At 42.8% G+C, this 22,689-nt stretch overlaps 1 protein-coding gene across 2 annotated transcripts in view; it reads left to right on the top strand.

Moving 5' to 3' along the window:
- Window positions 1-22,689, top strand: part of LOC119442876 (uncharacterized) — a 209,041-nt gene that overhangs the window by 161,880 nt on the left and 24,472 nt on the right. For both annotated transcript variants that reach the window (XM_049662429.1, XM_037707921.2), the window contains exons 8-9: window positions 1,392-1,706; window positions 21,774-21,872. In XM_049662429.1, coding sequence (XP_049518386.1) covers window positions 1,392-1,706; window positions 21,774-21,872 — 414 coding nt within the window. The remainder of the gene's footprint in view (window positions 1-1,391; window positions 1,707-21,773; window positions 21,873-22,689) is intronic.

Raw genomic sequence — 22,689 nt, 5'->3', positions numbered from 1 at the left:
TGGTGTCAAAGTATTACACATTATTTGGTATCCTTCCTAGTAGTACTTTTTTTTTTACATTACCGTTCTGTGTTTTGTCTCGGTATCACTTATTCTCACCTTATTTTCTGCAACCATCGACGATGAGTCATTGCAACGCACAAGGCATTTCCGGGTGCTGTAATCAGAAAGTCTAATAGACACTTTTTCCTGAGCGCTTACATATCCCATCTGCCTCCGGTCAAGGGGGCGCAGCCGCTTAGCAACAGCACAGTCGGGCCGGAGCTCAGAGCTAAGCAAGAGTCAGACAAGCGTAACGCGAGTTGACTGAATAGAACGCAAGCCGGCATCCCCTTAACACTTCTATCGCTTGGTAACCACCATGCAAACACTGTTTCGCTCGTACCTGTGGGAAAATGGTCATCGAGAGTGGGAGATGGGCAGAGGTATTTCCAGGAATGTCAGGATGGCATTGAAGATGGTTCATGGCTGAGGCGAGTTCTAACAGCTGAACTGAATTACCGGACAAATGGAGACTGACAAGGACGTCACTGAAGTATAATATGAGTTTTATTTTCGGGCATGCGGCTCTATGGTTTCTTTTTTTCATTTAGTGTACCTGCGATGCTACATTTATTTATTTATTTATTTATTTATTTATTTATTTATTTATTTATTTATTTATTTATTTATTTATTTATTTATTTATTTATTTATTTATTTATTTATTTATTTATTTATTTATTTATTTATTTATTTATACTGCCAATCCTGATTGAGATCGTAGCACGACGCCATTTACAATAATAGTAAGGACATATTTGTTACAACGTTCACGCAACACGTTGTCAATATGTAATAAGGATGTTTATTATAGTGTATAATCTGACTAAAAACAAGGAATGGAGCAAAATAAGCTATACGTGGTTAGTAATACGCATTATCTGATTAGCAATAAGAAATCAATCAAAATGAATTATACAAACGCAAGCAGGTATGAACATGGTCTGAGAATTAATACAGGGGTAGTTACATTCACGTGTGGAACTCAACATTCCTCGAAACAGAACTATGTCACAGACATTTTATTTTTATGGCTTGGCAAAAACATTTCAAGCGAGAAGCCGCACGCGCGAAATTGAAACCCACTTGATAGTTCAGCGACCTCTTTGTCTGTCTCCATTCGTCCCGCGTTTCAGTTCAGCTATCAAAACCCCCGTTTCAGTTCAGCGAATAAAACCCGCCGTAGCCTTCCCAGAAGTATGCGCCTCAGCCGTGAGTGGAACGAGAGATGCCCTAAACTTAAGCATTGAAATCTGACAAATGACAGCAGCGGGTGATGTTAAGCAGGAGACAATTGCTTCTCTGCCGGCAAGTCCCGTTTCTCACTCCCTCCACACTGGTGAACGCAGATGCGGTACGGCATAGCTGCGGTGTTCCAGGACAAGTCGTCCTGCAAGACTCTTCCGGCAAACGCCGGCAGGGGCACGCGCATCAGCAAGCCCCTGCGCGGCGTAATCACGGAGCGCGAGGCTGCGCTGGGCATCCTGAGCCGCGAGGTGAAGTTGCTCCAGGAGGAGCGGGACCACCTGCAGGAGCTGCTGCAGCACTCGCTCCAAGGCGTGGTACCGCAGCACGCCGCGCACGTTGCTAAGGGCCTGCAGGAGCAGATCGGAGCGCTGAAGGCCGAGAATCAGCGGCTGCTGGACAGCTACAACGCCGAGAGGGTGAGTACCGTGAACTGAACAGGACATACCTGCTTACAGCAACTGCTGCAGATGAAATAGGTAAACGAGGACAGCGCCTTTCCTTCGAAAGGAAATGAAAGACGGAGCTGCTTTTCATAATTATTTCACCTGGAAGCTATTCGCTCTACCACAGACAGCTGGCTACAGCAGTACTTTTACGCCTGAAGATAACTAAACGGAAGAGTAAACAAAAGCTAAGAGAATAATATTTCGACTACCAACCCCTCGATAATTGCGCAATTATTAAATTAATAAATCACACAGACTTCTTAGTGGAACATTGCATTATAATGAATTCATTCGTTGAGTTACTTGATTTTCTTCGATTAAGCCATTTGGTATGTGGCACTTGGTGCGTGCTCAGCCTTGGAAAATTCTCAAGAATGTGCAACTGTAACACAGCAGGCAGAGAATCCTTAAGTGTTGCTTAATACGTGTCATAATACTCTTTGCATACACCTGTCATCTTCCTTCGACAAGCATCATGCAACGCGCCCGCACTCCTGACAACGCTGGGTAGACATGTCGCATTATGCAATTGTGCATTTCACCATAACTCGTGAACGTTATAGCGCATAAACATTAAAAAAATGCTTGAGATCGAAAATGCTTGAATGTTGTGACTTTTGTGGCAATAAAGTCTACATAACATGAAATAATACACCCCATTAGATCAAAACTAACGCAGTTGTGTGGTTATGCAGCATTTAAAACCAGGGTGCTCCCTCCCTATTTGCTTCTTGTCCTTGTGTTATATCTGTACAAATAATAATAATAATAATAATAATAATAATAATAATAATAATAATAATAATAATAATAATAATAATAATAATAATAATAATAATAATAATAATAATAATAATAATAATAATAATAATAATCAATCAATCAATCAATCATGTTTATTTAACGTGCCCAGGAACAACCCTAAGGTCTGAGTGCTGGCGCACGCATACATTACAAACCAAAAAAAGACACTCAGGGAAAAATCATTAAACAATAAATGAATAAAAATAAAAATTGTGAAAAGAAGAGAGTACCGACAACAAAGCGCAAAGTAAATACAAAAGAAAAAGGAGGAGAAGGGTACTTGAACAATACATGATATTATAATACCAGGCAAAGCTCGGAAAAGAACGATGACAAGGAGTTATGAAAGATATCAAGTTCACGAAAGTAAGCGTTATAAAGATTCTGTATTCTGTGGACAGTTGAGTGTTCGTGATGACAGGCAGGAACATGAAAAGGTCTATGTTCTCTGGTGATCTTGCGTGGGATGCGGAACATGACACAGCTGAGAAGTTCGGGACACGTGAGGTTACCGTGAAGGAGTTTAAAGAGAAACAGAAGGTCAGCGCGATTACGTCGGTCGCGAAGTGAAGGCAATGGCAATCCAACAGTGCTAGTACAGGGTGCAATGTCCAGGTTTGCAAAGCGGTGATTATATATGCTTAGAAACTTTTTCTGGACACGATCTATAATGTCACTGTTGGATCTAGAAGAGCCGTTCCAGACGACCGACGCATATTCGAGTTGAGGAAGACAGATGGTTGTGTATAATTTGCGGAACGGTGTAGGAGACTTGAATTGCCGCGATAGTCTGCATACAGAACCAAGAGAGCGCATACCCCGCATTGCAACACGTTTAGTGTGAGCCGAAAAGTGTAAGGTTGCATCAAAAAGTACACCAAGATCATTGATCTCGCAGACCTTATACAGCGGCACAGAATCTATCGAATAAGAAAAAGAAATACTTGCTGTTTTGCGTGTGAAAGTCATGACTTTGGTCTTAGCAGCATTCAAGGTAAGGTTATTATCCTTGCACCATTTAGAAAAGGAAAACAGGTCAGACTGCAGGGCGCGACAGTCATCAACAGTGTGAATTTTCTTAAAAATCTTGATGTCATCGGCATATAGAAGGAAAGAAGAGTTCCGAATAACAGAAAGAACGTCATTAATAAAAATTAAAAAAAGGAGTGGTCCTAATACTGACCCTTGAGGGACGCCGCTAGTTACCAAGTAAGAAGACGACGTTTGGCCATTGACGTTAATATAACACGATCTATCAAGAAGATAACTGCGCAAGAGATTCACAACTGACGAGTCAACATCAAGGTTCGTAAGCTTGATCAGAAGCAGCGAGTGGCTGACTACATCAAAAGCCTTGCTGAGATCACAGTAAATGGTGTCAACTTGCCCCCTTTGAAGTACCGGCGTGGAGATCTGTGTCATGAAACTTGCGAGATTTGTGATAGTGGAGCGGCCGGTCAGAAATCCATGCTGATTCGGAATGAGCGAGTTCTTCACAGTAAAAGACAATATGTTGTGAAGAGCAAGCTCAAAAATCTTGGATGTAGCACAGAGAAGAGAAATTGGGCGATAATTTGACACATCTGATTTACATCCAGACTTAAATACAGGAAAAACACGAGCAGTTTTCCACATGTGAGGGAAAGTGGAAGTAGTCAAAGAGTTATTAAATATAGATGTCAATACTGGAGCAAATATACTGCCGTAAGCTTTTAGAATTGCGGAGGGGATGCCGTCAGGGCCGGAGGATAGGGAAGGCTTCAAGCGCTTAAGGCATTCGTGGACAAGCTCTTCATCAAACAACACCGCACTAGATGTAGGAACCGTCGTGTGCTGCTGACTGACACCAGCGTTGAAACCTGCATCTTTATATAAGGAAGAGAAATGGGCTGCAAAACAATCCGCGACTGCTTGGACTTCTGCCCCTCTAGAGTCAAGTAAGCGAAAACCCTCTCCATGTTTATTGGAGCGCTTACGGATATACTTCCAAAATTCTGCCGGCCGGTCGGAGGCGCTTTTTTCCAAGAATGCCATATATGAGTCTAGATCCCGCTTATAGAGACGTTTACAGAGAGCCCGAAAAAAGCGGAATTCATCTCTGCACTCATTAGGCAACGGAAATCTAGATTTTCGGTGTGCGCGATCTTTCTGCTTTAGGGAAATTATGAGTTCAGATGAAAACCAGTGGGGATATCTAGAGCGTTTAGGCCTGTACTGGGGAATGTATTTGCGCATACTGCTCAAAACAAGCTCCGTAAACTGATCTACTTGTTCATCAACGTTGCTTTTGTCAGTAACCAGTGACCAGTCGGTGGTGGACAAAAAATTATATAAACCAAGATAATCACCACGCTTGAAAGCAAAGCGTGGGGATTCATTTATGCCACTGGAGGAGCTGTGCCTCAGTGCTGACACAGAGGCAGTTATCTTTAGTGGCGGATGAAACTTATCGGTACGCACAAGGAAAATTTCGGAACGAGATACATCTAAGACTTGAGCATTCGAGATGCAAAGATCTAAGACGTTGCCACAGGAATTGGCAATCAAGTTATGCTGCTGAAGGGAACAGAAGGACAGAAAGTCCAACAACAGGCTGCATTTCTTCTCTGTGTAATGATTGTAATGAGAATATCTAAGTGTGTTCCAATGAATACCTGGTGTATTAAAATCACCAAGAATAATTACTTTGTGCTTACTATGGGAGGATATTACGCTTTCAATGGAAGAGATAACCTCATCAAACAAAACAGGGGAGATATTCGGCTGTACATAGAAAGATCCAATCAACAATTTTTCACATCGGGCTAGGCTGACTTCTAGCCATATCGACTCCCGTACACTTTCTATATCGATGCGCCGTACGCATCTCAGCGAATTGTCAACTGCGATCAGTACGCCACCACCTTTTTGTTGAGATCCACTGAAGTCCCGGTCACTGCGGAAGACGTTGTAGTGCGGTGGAAAGAAGTCTGAAGACGAAATGTCACCACACAGCCAAGTTTCGGAAATAACAAAAATTGGGAAGGAAGACGAAATGACATTGGCGAAAAATTCACGTGCCTTGGTGCGAAGTCCACGAACGTTTTGGTAGAAAATGTCCAGATTACACACTTTGAACGTTTGCGGTCTTCTCTGAAGCATGAAGCATGCCGTCGTGTAATAATAATAATAATAATAATAATAATAATAATAATAAGCCGGGTGTCGGTCCGAAGCCGAACCCAAACTGAAAAGCATACCTGAACCACAATTTTGGGCGGAACTGAACCTAATCGATATTTTTGAACGTGTCTGAACCCGAACGAACCGAAAAAATAATAACGGTTACTGGTTCAACAAAGAAGGTTCAAGCATATAAGGCAACAACTGGTGCTCAATAGTTTGCGCGATTCTTCGAATAACTACTTCTTAATTCAATCGGCACACCCTAATAGCAGATTGTTAGGGCTCACGAGTTGCATTGTCTGCGAGAATGGGCATATACAGCGGCTATAGACTGTCAACGACGGCCACCTCACCGGAGACGCTTGCACTTCTGAAGTCGGCCATGTCAGTTGTGTTCCGCGGCCGAAAAGTTTCAGGGGCTGCGTGGAATCAACATTTCTGGTGACGCCCCCAATTCAGCCGTTAGGTCAACTTGTTGCTAAAGCTAGATCAACTAGATAAAGACGGAGAGCGGAAAACACGATATCTTCCAGAAGGAATATCAACATGTTCAGCTGCATGCATGGCTGATTGTAACCGTACAACTGTGGTCGGTAATGAATGCATTAACCTTCTCATTTAGTGGTAACCGTGGCTGTAAACGGCACGTGAAATATGTGTCATGGTTCAACGCACGTTTGGTGCTTAGCCAAGAAGAGTACAACGCTCTTCGAGTTGTAGAATTTATTCATAGAGTACAGTTAGCGTGTTTTTTTTTTTTTTTTTACTTTTTCGCCCACCCTTAACCAGCACAAGACTACGTTCACGTACAAATTTACAAGAAAGATCGATGTATGGTTCAGCACAAATCGTCCTTGTTCATCGCTGAGAAGCTTCAATGGCCTCACCTGCTTCTAAAATAAGCAGCAAGATGGGTGCAATGTCAAATGCTGGCTTCTTTCTCTGCTCCAGACTAGAAGTTTTGAATTTGTAATTAATGTAATACGGTGTGAATTCGCGGTCTATGGTGTCTTTGACACCATAGACTACATGGTACAGTTCGCTCACCATCATACCTGTAGTAAAAACTGAAGCACAACGAAAACTGACTCTCCTGCTTTCAAAGTAATGAGTGCGGAAGCTACCCAGACCTTACGCTGACACAAGGTTTCTCACTACTAATTCCCTGTCTGTAATTACATGCACGTATGTAGAGGAAAATTCCCCCGCATCTGCCTAATTCATTCGTAAATTTCTGCCTCCTCTTGATGTAACTTGCGCATGGCCACACGGACAAGTTTATAGTAGTATGCAGTATATCACCACGGGGCAGGATAAAATGGGCTGCGCCGAAGGCGCTTTGCAAGCGCGCAGTGTTGCAAAGTGGTTCGCGAACAGTCATAGATGTTTATTTCTCTGATCCGAAACTTAACCAGAACATAATCGAAGCGCATTGAAACCGCACCACAAACGAACCGGTATTTTTTTGGTTCGACACTCTGCTTAATACCGCATTCTAATATGTGCGTTGGGTCTGCATAACTTTACTAAAATCACTGTGCCAACCGCAAAAACCATGAAATAGGCACGTGTCGTGAGGCACTAGGCACTAATAACACACGTATACAGCGGCTTACTCGGTAAAAATTAGCATGGTAATTAGGTGACTGACTACTGTCCGAACAACGTGGTGTTCAGTTCGTTTTATATATGCATATGTAAGCAATCTGACGTCGAAAAACGACTGCGCACTAGAGAGCAGGCGAGGAAAACAAGCGTTCACTGTCAGAAGTTATTTTATATATAATTTATATTTCTTTACTTCATTATCATTCCTCTTCCAAGCCGTTTTTTTTTTCTTGCCGGTTATCATTTTTTTGCATAGCTAATTATTTCAGTTGTCTGTGTCGCCAATCCCTCGCGTGAGTCTGTGCCATGTTTCAAGGAATCAGCATTGATAATTGCGGACAATTTTCCTACAAATCAAGGCACTTTCTTTGCAAAGGTGTGGACACCCACACCGTTAGGGAGCATTCCATTAGTCAATTGATTTTCATAATTTCGTATATGGCGAAACCACTAGAGTTATTTCGTTAGTTAGGCTTAGAAAAACCGCTCACAAAACGACAGCAGACTCGTGCGACCTTGTAGGATCGCAGTCAAATGTCCAGCGAAGCTGTTTCTTTCAAGCACTTGCATTAAGAAATTCGGTTTCCTGTAATGACGCCGCACAATTTAAAACGTTGCCCGCATGTGACTCACCTGTTGAGCTACATGTTCAAAACGTGGCCCACATATAACACTTTCAAGACCTTGCTCAGGGAATTTTTTTGTAGCAAAGACCGTAATTCAGTAGACATATTGAGTTCCGCATGCCGTCAGCCATAATGTTTCGTCCATTCTCACCGAACTTGATCTAGGCGGCAGTCATAGTTTCTTCATTACAGCTATATATAGTTGCGTTTTACGGCACTCATTAAAAACACTTATAACACTCTGGAACACTTACATAACTAATTTACTGCAAACTTCACCATGCGTGTACACAGCTGGAGCTTTGCCTAGACATCACGCACAACCCCCCCCCCCCCCCCCCCCCTTAATTTCGCCAAATATTAACAGTGAGCCTCGTGGAGTTATCGAGGACACTGAGGAAACCTACCAAGTGCTTCGTATGAGGCATAAAAAATGGAAGGACAATGAGTATTCCGTAATACTTCGCAATGCCCATCATTTAGCCAGAAATTTCAAACTTTCTCGACAAACCACTCTTAACATGACTCATTTTTCCACCGAAGGCGAACACGTTGTCATGCACATATCTCCTACATAATATCCTGGGAAACATAGTGAATAACGGCCATATGACGCTTTCAAGCACTGGCCTAAAGATTTTTAATATCCCTAATTACCTAACGCTTTTGAAACTTTGGCCACATCCATAAGCCATAAAAGTAATACCACATATAATCTTGAAATCTGAATGATCTAGCACGTGGACTTTATTAACGAAATTACGCAAGCCTCCTACGCGGTTACTAAAATACACTGGGAAAGCACTTGAACACTTCTATTATAAGCAATTTTCACTAATGGCGGTAATCATTGTACACAGTTTAAAGTTTTTATCGCACATCCCCTGCAACATGCTTCTTACTTCAACGAAATATAAGCATACTTCTTCGTTTACCTTACCAAGAATATTAGGAAAATAATCTACGCACCTTATATAGGGATAAAACGTTCAATAGTTAGTTTCAAAGCTCATATTTAACATGCAGACCTCAACCTTTCGGTATACACATCTCCAATAGCATTGCCGCTACGCTCCCCAAATATAAAATTTCTGCTATCATTGTATTTTTTTTTTCAGGGCAGCTGGAAGGTATTGTGAGCGTTTAAAGCATCTAAACAGTCACATAACGATAAGCATTATCGATTTTTATTTAGCCTCTTATTAACTCACAACGTTAAAAATTTGCCGTGCAATATGACCCGTAATATGACCCACCCCTTCTCCCTTTTTTTGTTAACTATAAATTTGATTAATAATCAAGTCCTACCAATAAAATGTGAAAAGTCGCTAATAACAATTCCGATTGCTCCTATTTGCACTAACACCTTCGCTATAGAAGGGAAGTAAAAACGGCACTAAAGCAGCATCGAGCACTTATCTAGTTGGTGCGCCTGCATCTTGTAATGGCTCGAAAGATACAGAACAGCAAAAGAAGCTCATGTCCTTGCGTCTTTTGCTGTCCAGCGTCTTTCTCGCGTTCAAGTGAGATCTCAGCACTGTTTCTTGCTTCTTTGCAAGGACTTCTAGAACCACATTGGTGATCGACCGGCCGATCGATCAGTGGATAAATGAATCAATCGAGGGTGACAGGGAGAGAAGGCTCTCCATTCAAGTGAGCAGAGGGATCTGTCGTTGGGTTGGCAACCACGTACATGCTACTCTGCGTGGAAAGGCGAATGCAAAACGGTAAACCCACGGAATAAAAAATGCTGGGAAAGAAAAAACCAGAAGAGGAGATACGATTAACGTGGTATTGACCGAGATAATAAAGAATGGGTACGTTACAGTGAAATAAGCTGCTTCGCCTTTAACCCTTTAACTGGCAAGATAAGAAAGACTTGACCTTGAATGGTTTGATTGCTTTAGTTCTTCTTTACTTTGCTCGAATAGATCCCAATTGAAATATTAAACAGTTTCGTTTAAAAAAGAGCGAGATACAGTAGGTCGAAATTATTGTTCACCAGGTGGTGGAAGGTAAAAGTATGGTCCAAAACTGGTCTCTAACAGTTGCTTTGGCAAGGTCAATGTGTGTTCTTGAGATGTACCTTTATGGAGTTAAGAAATAAGAGCTTGCTTCAAAAAGGGAAAAAAATCGCATTGGCGAGAATACGGCCCCCATGTGCGCTAAGAAGATAACGACGAAGCCTCCAGGATTTGTGACAAATACATCTGCTGCTGCTCACGCTCGACATTTTAGTGAATACCATTGTTGAGCAGGTACATTAATAAAGGTACATTCAGAAGAACATACTAATATTTGTATTTGTATAGTTTTTCCAGATGCTTTTGTTAGGTCAACAATATGGTTGAGCTACCAGTTAAAGCTTTAAAACCTAATTTGTTATCGTCATCATTATCCTCCTCAGACTCAGTGTCCATCCCGTAGAGAACAGTTTTCATTATTTCGAAATATAAGCCAGGAGCGGTAAACTAATATATCCTGCTGTAACATGCACTGGATGCATGTGGCAGTTGAGTCAAATGGTTAATCATTTTGTTGTCACCACCGTTCCGCTAAGAAATTTATACTTTGTGCGAGACGTACAGCTGAATCGTCACCAACAGCAATAAATAAATCTGTAGTAAATATCAAATGCCACCAGGTGACGCGGCATTCGAGGGTGAAAAGTGAACGCGAGTTGTTAAACCAGTATGCATGTGTTTATATAAAGAAAAATATATGCTTTTATTTGAGCAGACGGGAGAAATTGAGTTTCTTTCCACATACATCAAGGTGCTGATGTGATCATGTGTCCCTGCCATCTGATCAAGAAAGTAGTTTTTTCAGGTTTCAACCCGCCGCGGTTGCTCAGTGGCTTTGGTGTTGGGCTGCTGAGCACGAGGTCGCGGGATCGAATCCCGGCCACGGCGGCCTCATTTCGATGGGGGCGAAATGCGAAAACACCCGTGTACTTATATTTAGGAGCACGTTAAAGAACCCCAGGTGGTCCAAATTTCCGGAGTCCCCCACTATGGCGTGCCTCATAATCAGATCGTGGTTTTGGCACGTAAAACCCCGCGATTTAGTTTTTCATGTTTGTAAGAGACCGCTAGCTGAATTGGCTTTAAAGTATAGTGTGTCACTTAGAACTTGGAGGGCCTAATGAGGCTATGGGACGAAAAAGAAATTCACAAGAAATTTCTAAAGCTTCGTGTAATACGTATTCTAAAGGTTGCGTAGAAAGCAAATGTCATGAAGATAAAAAAAAGAGAAATGAAAGCATCATGCCGTTTTGCTAGGCAAGGCACGCAACTTAATGTACCGGTCAGTGTTAGTATAATCGCCGTTGCTTCCATTTGCTACCGTTTTATTATGAGAAATTGGTCAATGTAATGTACTGAGACTCGTAGCAGTATTTCGTTTCGTATTTTATTCATTAGACCAACTTGTAGCTCTTTCATTTGTCGTTGCTAGGAAAAAAAGCGTATTATAATTGAAAATTAAATATTGAATGTCGGGCAGCTGCTAAAAAGAAAACATTTCTCCTTCATATATTGTTTAGAGCCTGAAGCAGCAGGCAATAATGCTTTTCTTGAAGATGCGTTCTCAGTTTCGGTTCTTTTGATCTTTAGAAGCAGGAAAGCATAGCGTCAACCCTACGTAAGCAAACTATGCTTGAAGCGTGCAAGGGCAAAAACAATTTTCGACGGTCCTCCACACATCTGAAAGAGAGAGGCTTGCGCATTCAGAAGGCAATTTACCCAGCTCCACGCACAAGCGGGGCCATCTGTGCAGAATTAGAACATTGGACGAAATCGCCAAACGCACTTCACTGAAACTTTTATGACGACGGCGTATTAAACAAAGTAGAATAGAGGTACCAGAGAGCACTACATGAAGGCTGAAATGCGATTCGTAGTGAACGCCGAGAGACCGCACTCACCAAAGAAAGCAATGATGTTTGTTGCGCTATTTGGATGTTGCTATTCAATTGCCTCGGTAAGAAGCAAAATACGTGCAACTAAATAAATAGAGCGGGTCTTTGAAGCGCAGTCCTTTCAGCCAGAGTGGGCGTTTAACAGAGCTCCCGAGCACCGCAATACATTGGACGTTGATTATACGTACGTTATTTCCAAGAAATGTAAACAAGACCGGCTATCTGCTTATTTCATTTGTTTAAACAAGCGCAGTCATAAGTTCACTTGCTGTCCAACGGGATAGCATAGGCGGCTGATATATAGAGAATGCACTTAAAGCTATGTCGGGGTTCGTTCACTTAGTCTATTCAGGTTTTTTTTTGTTTATTTTAAGTGACCTTTATGAATTTTAGGGGAGAGAAACATATTAAAGTTTGGAAAGTATACTCGCTCTTGACTTCAAGTGACATCAGTGAAGAGTGTCTGTAGTGTGCGCTCCCTTCCATTACACTTATCTGCCCCGGGCTGAGGTTACAGTGGAGTCAGAACGTCAGGTCATTACTTCGTTTACTTTTTTATTTTGTTTTCAGCCTCAAGGCAACTCTCTCATTTGAAAACAGACACAAATGAGTACTCGTGAACAGAGGTTAGCGGCCGTGTCTTGTGCATAAACTGAGGAGCGTTTCTCCATACTGAAAAACAGCGCAAGAAAAGCGGGACAAGAAAGACCAGATGGGACGTCTGTCTGGTCGTTCTTGTCCTAGTTTTTCTCGCGCTTCACCATGAAGCAGTACCAACAAGCTCAGATTCAGACCCTTTTAAAGATATTTTCTTGCACCAACTACTGTCTCATTTTTCTGCTATACATCCAATCTTTTTTGTGTACAGTTGAGTGAATAACGTCGTGAGCATCTCTTTAAGCATCCGCTCTTTCGTTTCGAGCCTCTCGCTTTCTTTCCTTTAAAAACTCCGTGTTGCAACCATTTCAGGGTGTTTTATACTCCTCTTACCTTTAACACAGAATATAGATTGACAATGAATCCGAAAAAGCTCGAAACATGGAATGAATCTAGAAGAAACATTATTCGCCTTTCACTGCCAGCTACACTAGCTCACGATCGCGAACATTCCTAAATGGTCATGTCGAAGTGAATGCAGTTTTGTTGCTTGCAAAAAATGTTAAAAATGTTAAAAGTGTGGCTGCAGCGAAAAACTTTGTCAGTACATTAAACAGGTGGCTAAGCATAATTGAGTTAAACTGTTGCGCTAAAAGTGCCAACCAAAAGGGAAAATTGTTCCTGCTTTTATAACAATGCATCAAAGTCCGACATGGTTGCTAATGAATTTGTTGTAGCTACTGTGTATTTTAGAACTTCTTGAACACAACGTGACGAATGTAATGCCGTGGCGCTTTTATACCAGTGCCTCGAGGGATTGGCCGTCACCTGCAAAAGAAGCCTGCCCAAATTCCCAACACCTTGATAATATTTTAAAAGATAAAATACGATCTCTGTATAGCACTGCAAAAAATATTATTGCGTCTTGACATTGCTGCTCACATGAGTGTTTTGAATAAAGTCCTTCTGATTCCGCAAAACTGCAGAATCTTCACTGTCGCCGATCATAATTACCTGCTTCGGGATTGCCATAAGCTGAGGCTATCTGCTTAAGGCCCGCGCACCTTAGGGCATGGTCGTTAGAATTTCCACCACACTTACTTGTACTGCTAAATCAAATCAAATAAATAAATCAATAAGGCACAAGTGAACAGCGCAACTAGAAACGCCCGTGGTGGTAGTGCGAGTCCAATTAGGATGCAAACCTTGGACTAAGCGGCTTTACTGCAAACCTTTTCTCGGCAGGGATTACTTTCGGAGAAATAAACTTGGCAGCGTGTGCCACTGTTTCCAAATTTAAAAATTTTTGCAGATGTTATACTTAATTGTAATGTAATTTAAAATTTCAAAAACATGTGCTGTAGCTTATATTGGCGATTTAAAGGTATCATGGCAGCAAATTTCTCTCTAAAATTCAAATTTGAAAATGCACGCAGCTCTTCAAAGATGGCCCATCGTTCTCCTCCCCCCCCCCCCCCCCCCCCCCCAAGAAAATGTCGCTGTTTCGCTCGCAAGGCGAAGCATCACTTGCGATAGCAAATTACTATTGAGAGCTATATGGAGTAAGAATAGTAGTTTTATCGGCTGCGTAAACTTGGGCACATTCGCTTACTAACTGAATTAACGAGCATAGTGTCAGCGCACACAAGCAAACATTAATAGATCACACTCGATGACCGCACAGAACCTCTGTCAAAACGCTGGCGTGTGCAAGCGCGGCTAACAGCAGCGAGCGAAGGTTCGTGCGGTCTATCGCTTCAACGGAAACTGAGCGGCGAAAGCACAGCTCATTCAAAGGTAAGAGCCCTGGGAAGATCGCTTTCAAGATACGGCGCGCACGAGAACCCCAATCCGCGCAAAGTACAAGTAGGCAGTTGCTGGCAGAGTAGAAGCCGCGCCCCCTCCCTTCCGCGCTTCCTTCCCACGTTCCTCCTTTCGCGTGGGAGATTGAGTCGTCAGTTCCCCTTGCGCCCGGTAGCAAGATACGCATTTGGTGCCGCAGTTAAACGTCGCCTCCCCTCCCTCCCATTCCCCCACGGCGTTTTGCACGACGGAAGAGGTCGCGTTTGCTCTCCGCCGTGCGTTCCCTCTCCGTGAAAGCACGTCCTTCGCGCGCTTTCGCTCGCACATGCAGCATATGGGGCGCTGTGACGATTTTATCGCCCTTGGACTTCATACGAACCTCACGGCGACGCCGACGGTGACGCCGACGACAGAAATTCGCTTGGAGTGTCCATATAATTGCTATCGCAATGAAAAAAAAACACAAATATTTGTTCAACGGCCAAGGCTTTGTGTCTAACTGATTGATGCTGCTTGGACATCCACAGAACTATAGAAAAAAGAAAAACTGGCCACATGTACTAATTCTAAACTCTTTATTATCAGGCTTTCGCTGCACAATATACTAATTATCCGGGTGAGTTTATGTGCTTATGTGGCGGCTAAGAACACTAAAATTCTTATTCTGCACAGAACTCGTCCCGCGTAGTTTCTTTGAACGTATGCTGTGCTTCAGTATGAGGTACCGATTATTACAGACTTATTCTTGCAATGGGGTAAATTTTGTCTGAATAACAGAAAAAATTATACAAACTTGAGCCTCGTCTAACCACTGCATTTGTATGCATCACAATGTCACGTTACTCTAGAACAAAAATCCGTTAAAAATGATCATAGCATAAGCGTATCAGGAATACCTTAAGAGCATTTGCATTAGAAGTAAGGAGTTGTCTGGAACAAATGACTTTCGTTTTCGTATGCATTGCGCTTCATATTACATCGAACACTTTTTTTTTTCAAGTCTACGAAGTTTACCCGAATTAGGTCACTACAAGTGAATTATCTGCCCAGGCGGACATCATTTGCAAGAAAAACCAAATCAGTATTTTCACTAAATAACTTAATTTTTTAGTTTAAATTAGTTTTTCATTAATATATTAGTTTACCGCTCCTTACTTATATTTTGAAATCATGAAAATTGTTCTCTACGGTGTGGGCACTGGGTCTGAGAGGGATAAAGATGACGATGACTAATTAGCGTTTAAAGACGGATCAGCTTATTTCATATGATGATGGAGATGGCACTGCTTTAGTTGGAACTGGCCCGACAGCTTGGGACGACAATCGTCCCTGCTGAACATTTAATTCCGCGTAACTAAGACGTGCAACCACGTGTTCAGACGTGTAACCACGTGTACAGATCACATCAGTCTCTCGCAAAAGCTTAAACAGAAGGTAGGAGACTTCCTTTATTATTATCACGAGTCTTCCTGGAAACTTTTACGCGTAGGCGTGGCGGAATGCTCGTCTTATTCAGTTGTCAAGCAGCCTTTTTGCTCCCAACGCAGGCCTCCCACTAGCCATCGCCCGACGCAACATGGAGGAGCTACAAGCGTGCAGGATGAGCTGCATAGTGCCCTGAAAAGCAGGGTCTCTTCTTTGCAGTTATAAAGCCTTCACAATGTAGGACACATGTAGCAGCGTACATAGCGATCAAAAACGGCAATGCCTAAAAGGGCCGATTTAGGCAGCCGATGGACACGAGGGAGTGGTGGTGGCTACAATGGCTAATGTTTCGCAGCCGGCTACTTAGAACCTGAGACCCACCGTCGCAGAGGTGTGTGGGTGCAAGTCGGTCATTATATATCCTACAAGGCAGAGCAGATGACTTCAAACGTCTGAGCACGGCGCATTAGTCATTCTCCCGCGACAGAAATGCAGAACGGGCAGTTTCCTGATTAATCCGGCTAAGAGGTCGCCCAGAAAGTTGCGGACCAACTCTTCTCCAGATGATTAATGGGTAGCACGCCTACGGCACACGCCAATCGATGCCACCTATTGGTGGCATCGGGGATTTTCTTCGGGGATTTTCAGATCAGTTCGGGAAATCCTTAGCGCGACTAATCCGCCAGCACAGCAGTTTGCCTTAGAAGGGCTGCATGCATCACCCGACTAGCTCGGACTGTGCCTTATGAAGGTGTCCACTACGTCGTAAAAATACATTCATGCAACGCCCACGCACGCACGCCTGTGAGTCGCCGGTGCAAATGTTGGTTCGTTGTAATTTGCGTAGGCCGTACATCCGGCTTTAGGCGTGCAAGCCACAACGCCACTCTGTTGCTTTTCCACTGTGCCCAGCCATCACTTGTGGAGTATAGGTGTTCTATGTGGGCTTGCTAACATTTCTTTACTTGTTTGACTCCTTCGCTCGCTATTCGTCGCCCCTGTTTTTCGCAAGCTGGCCACCAGATGATCTCGCCCGTTCCATTCGATAAGCTTGTTGCATATAATGTCATACAGGCGACCAAGGGTATAGTGAGGATCTCAACTCGCATAAATGAATAGAAGGAGGTATTTTCAGCGGAACTATAAATATTTGTTTGCTTATTGTAGAACAGGTACTGTATGGTTCCGATATTTCTGGCGGGGCTATCAAGCGAGAGGCTGGTTTATTGACCAAGTTAAAATGAGATGGTATTCCAGGTTCTCTTAAATTATTTCGGCCCTGGCTCTTTGAGGCCAATATTAGAACATGTCACTAGCCTCGAAATGAAACATCAAAATGTATAATAATGTTTGAACGGCAAGCTCGAAAAGTATGAAATTTATCTCAATGAACTACGGCTGATCGCAACAAAAATTACGGTATTGTATAATATACTTAATTAAATGAAGATTAGCTATAGCAGCGGCTGTCGTCAATTTTAATTTGCCACGTTGCCAGTGGCAAACGCCAACGACGTGAACGTAAAATATTTTTAAAGCGAAGCTTTATATGGCTAGGCGAAACAAAAACATTCATTGACCCTTCCACTCCGTCAAGATGGTTAACCACCGGAGCTGAAACGCGCGGTCCCGGTGTTTATCACTTGGTTAATCCTGAGGGCTCATTAAAGTATTTCTCAATTATGTGGCTACACACACGTTCGGCTGTGGCAGAGAGAACGGCGTAACTGACGGCATGCCCGCAGTCCGCCGTTGTAGCTTGCGTTCGATCTCTCGAGTTTGCTCAGCGGCGTGGCTAGCAGCACTCGCCCGCCCTTTGCCGCTTGCGATTCTTCGAAATTAAATTGCTTCAAAATTAAATTTGTCCGTTACGGTAAGACAATGAATGGCTCATACCCCCGTAAACGTGGCCTCCCCATTACGACATCAGAAGAGAAGGGAAATTCTACGCTGAAATGGTGAGCGGCAACGCAGCCAGCTGTGGAAGAAGACGACAACGACGAACGTGGGTGCATTGGCGCACTCATTACGGATATGTGCGCGCCAATGTCCTGGATCCCGCGGCTGAGCCAGGACAACCGTCGGGGTTGTAGACATTGATGTGGGCCGCGCCATTTCGAGTCCTGTTTCGTCCACCATGTTGTCCAGTCCGAGGTGACGACCACTGCGGGGCTCCGTTGTTGTCTTTTATGGGTACCCCGCACCTCCACCAATTTGTTACGATGCGGAAGTCACATATAAATATTTATTTACACTATTTACAGGAGAGACAACGATACATAAACAAGATGGCTGTCGAGACCGATTCCACCTCTACACGTCAAATTGTCTTGCCACTCTTGGTTGTGCCGTAACAATATCATACATAGAAACGATTTGGTGAAATTTATCCCCGCCGCAGTTTTTTTTTCTCTCTTCAGTCAAGTATATCACTACCACAGCATTTTTCCGCAGCTTTGATGACACCAGGAAAAAGTTCTGGCCAGCATGGCACTGTTCAGGCACATCATACTTCGGTTAAGGCAAGCAGTACGTGGACTAACAATGCGGGTATCAGATACTTCAACCTTCAACAGCACACTTGACGTCTCCAAAATGTTTCGTCTGATGACAAATATTGAGATGCCTTCCCTGACAATTTCGCAGGTTCAAAAGTTGTGTTTAGTTTTTGCAGCCTTGTAATGTTTATAAGCAACATGTTGCTGCTCCTCATCGGACGAGAAATTACACGTGTAACTTTCGTCGCTTATTTTGAAAGTTACGAAGGGTATGAATTCTAAAGGAAAATCTCGCAGTTATGAAAAATTCCAGCGCTGAAAGGCTTGTAAGTTTCCAATATGTCACTGCTCCCATTCTGCTGCGTGGCAATCTTTAAAAACGTCCCGTAAACATGTTTACGTTAAGCAAGTGCTTATTTCAGTGCGAGGGTAAACATTGGAAGTTCTTTATAAAGGTAGAGCATAGGGCACGGCTGCCGGTACGCGATAAAAAGGTGCCGTATGCTGCTGCTTTTCATCGCGCGAACGAGCGCACTAGGAAGCACTCGAAACATACTCTCTCGAGGGCGCATGGCGGTCTCAGCGGAGCCACACAACACCGTTAAGATAACAAAACACTTGTGTTATTTATTTCTTTGGCCATGCCGTTGCGCCGCATCGTTGAAAACAACGTCGATATCAAATGAGGACGCCAAGAACGTTTACCAAGATTTTCTTCTTTTTTATTTATTATTACTTTTTTTTACCGCGGCATGCTTTCCAATCGACTCTGCCTTGGCGCTCGTTATCACGTCTCAACTATTGCATGCCTTCGCTAACCTTTAAGGCGTTACGTTGCGTACTAGGCATTGTTACCTTCGAAGCGCTACGTTCGAGGCAGCGAGAGCTCTCGAGAGAGAAACGTTAGGGTAATTAAGTGCTGCTGCTCGGCCTACGGTCAGCACCGTGCGATTAATCGAGCACCACGGGCGGCGCACATCTTGCATGTACCTACCAGATCCAAGACGGTTTTGATAATTCGGGTAATGTAGCCCAAAAGAAAACCATAAAAATAAGTAGTAACACAGACGAACGGAGTGCAAACTTTCATCTCATCTATTGTACACCATTCCTTCTCACCCTTGTTTGCTTCCTAGAACTGTACCGATACCTGGAACAAGCAGCAGCAACTCGCGCAAGCGGCTACAGTCAGGGCTACAATGTTGAGAGGAAAGTAAAAGTTAAGAAGCAGGTCAATTCGATAGATCGAGGTCATGCGGGACCCTGTCCACTTTGTAACATACGAAAATGTACACTCTTTGCTTAACCGTCTATCCGTTTCTTTTCTATACATTGTTTTTTTTTTTCGCTTTGCCTTCTCGTGTAACCTTTTCGCAATTTCCGGGTCCGCACTGTAATGAGAACAAAGTACCAATCCCGCTTCGCCATTTCCCTCTTTAGCTTCTACCTTCCTTTCATGAAGGAAGAGCGAGTAATCCAAGCTTTTCTCATTTGCCAAAACAGCACTCGCCTCCGAGACCCGCTCAGTCAATGGATAAGTCTCTTCCAGGTTCATTGCTACCGATCGCCGCTTGTGAAAAAAGTGTGCGCGCGAGGGAACGTAAAGCTTAACGTTCTGATTGGCTGTGGCAAAGCGATTTGTTCTGTCCTTCTTTCCATCTTTCTCACGCGCGGTAGAAATCGATGCCCGACAGACTGCGCTTGCCGCACGCTTGCGTTGCGCGTCGAAGAAATACTTTCCGCTTTACTAACTTCGCTCGCGCTTGTCACCAAAAAATTGATGTGTCGTAGAAGTGGTCCCACGAAATGCAGCTTGCAGCGCTGAAGAAAAATTCAAAAGCCTGTAAGTTAGAGTTGGCATCTCGCAAGCAGGGCGTAGAGATTAGTTTAAATATTTCTCTTCGCGCGTCGCTCGCCACGCGGTCAATGGATCGGCTCACGAGAGCGGTAGGAGCAGTAATCGGCAAGAATCTCGAAAAGAAACTGCTCAGAGACTTGTAGAGACGATGCAGTTTGATGGACTCTGGTAAAAAATGATGCAAGCCAACGGCAGGAGCACTTGTCGTTCTTTATGCCGTTCCGCTCTCTTTTTAGCTATTTCATTTCTTAGTTTGGCAGACATGAAATCTCTGTTTAAGCGCAATCCAGAAAAGTTCCCAAGATATCTCTCCTGCAATCCAGATGTCGCTTCATCGTGTGTCCTCTTTTTTTGTTCTGTTCGGTTCAGTTCGGTTCAGTTTGGCTCTGTTCGGTTCTGTTATACATGGGTTACTGTGGAGAGATTGAGGTGAAGATTACCTCGGCTACTCCATTTATCTATGTTATGAAGAAATAAATAAAGGGATAAATCGTAACGCTTAGGTAGATAAATAAATAAATAAGAATTAAATGAAACAAATAAACATAACATCGCAACGGAGAGATCACTGACGTCTGTCCATCTCTCTACCTGAATAATACATGATGTTCATTTTTAGGTTTTACTGAATTTATTTTAAATCGCCTGTGGCAGTTAGCGTAATTCCTATCGTTGAGCTGGGTTATTCGAAGAGGCGGACATTAGTAGCAGGAGAAATCAAAGGACATATTCAACTAATTACCAAAAATTAACTAATGAACTTCTTAGGTAATTACTTTACGACACATATTGCAATTTGCCGCTGAGTTTGCAAACGCATCCACTTGAACTTAATTTCCAGGATGACACCAGTTTCGAGATATTATTTCCCAAAATGTGGGACGAAGTACATGGGCATTCCAGTCACTTTTGTGCTTGAATATATAAAAGAGCATTTTGGTAAAAAAGTAAGTGGAACAACAGGACATTTTTACGGCGTGTTTGATGGCGCATATCTCTAAACTGGTGTCATTCTGGAAATTCATCCCAAGTGGATACGCCTGACAAGCTCACCGGCTACGGTTCGTAAATCGCTATATGTGTCGTAAAGTGATTACCTAAGAAGATATTAGTGATTGTTTGTTAATTAGTTGTATATGTGTTTCGATTTATTGTGGTACTAATGTCCGTCTCATCGAATAACCCAGCTCAGTGGTAAGAATTATGCTACCTGCCAGAGGCGATTTCTAAAAATTCCGTAAAGCTTAATTTTGAACACCCGGTATATCCACTTTGAAGTCCTTATACATTAGTGCAAGGGTCCTTCACACACTAAATGGATGGCAAGTCCAAAAGCAAGCATCCATACCAGTTCCGTCAGTAGTGAAGAGCATAACTGCATCACTTCATATATATCTGAACAGCACTGCTTATCATAAACGCTTTTTTAACTCTGTGTCCGCCAAAAAGTATTTGATTTTTTTTTGCGTTTCCTGTAGTTATTTGCTTTTCTTTATGCTATGGAAATTTAACTGGGGTGAAGTGCTTATAACAAGACGTACGGTGTCGTATTATAACTAGAGATTGTGGTTGGCAGCGAGATTGCCGCTTCGTGTGTCTACTAATGTGCCCGTAAAGTATCGCGATTCACGGATGGCATGGGGATATGCAGCAGGTTACACAAGAGAGCTATAGTTGACTTTGACAACCATCTTCGAGGTTTTGTGTCACATTTTTTTTCCCCTTTCTTTTTAGGTGCTCAGGAAAAAGTACTACAACATGGTTGAAGACATGAAAGGAAAAATACGGGTTTGCTGTCGTGTGAAACCTCTCACAACGGAACAACAGAACAAGGTAAACTTTTGCCTGGTAGTAAGAGCTCTAACCTATAACTATTTTCTCCTGTTCACCTGTAGATTTCTGATAGCTATAATCTGGATAGTATCTCTTGTTTTCGCTATCAGCTGCGAGTTATTTTTCAGCTGATGTTCTTGTAGTTTCGTTTTTCATCTTCATGTCAGCGCAAAAGTTACAATTTCTGCCTCCATTACTTGGCTTAGCACTCAATTGATCTGCAAATACGAGAAGATCTTGATTTGATAAAAAAAATGACGCAGATCCAAGGCACATGTTGTATGAATTAATGCGAGGCGAGGCTTTAGTCTAGCAGTATGTATTCAATCCAGTAAAACTAAACGCGAGATGTACATTTGTGCGACTACCAACTCTGTCCGTGCCGGGGGCCACCAATCTGTAGTGCGACAAAGTTGCACAAATATTTTGAATCCTATACCATGCCGTGATTTACAACAAGAAAGGTACAGTAGTTGCCTGGCTAAGATGGCTACCAATACATTTAGAGGTACTGTGATTGGTTAGCGCCTACAACAGAACTAAAACCACGACGAAAACAAAACCTTTTTTGTTTTGTTTTTTTTGTTTTTTGTTTTTTACATTTCACAACGCAACATAAGACAAAGGAAAATATTGTGCGATCTAGCTGTCAGGCATGATAAGAGCGAAATTTGGTTTATTGAATGTTATTCAGAAAAAAAAAAGCAACGTCGGGACACTTGACCATCCTGAATGAGCCAAGCCGGGACTCGGGACTTTTACTCCTAAGTTGGAACTGCCCCACTAAATTTGTGAACGGTTGGCAACCATAGTCGCA

This window comes from Dermacentor silvarum, chromosome 2 (genome assembly GCF_013339745.2).
Source record: "Dermacentor silvarum isolate Dsil-2018 chromosome 2, BIME_Dsil_1.4, whole genome shotgun sequence".
Lineage (NCBI taxonomy): Eukaryota > Metazoa > Arthropoda > Arachnida > Ixodida > Ixodidae > Dermacentor > Dermacentor silvarum.
The sequence above is the reverse complement of the archived record's forward strand: the minus strand, read 5'-3'. Positions and strand labels throughout refer to the sequence as shown.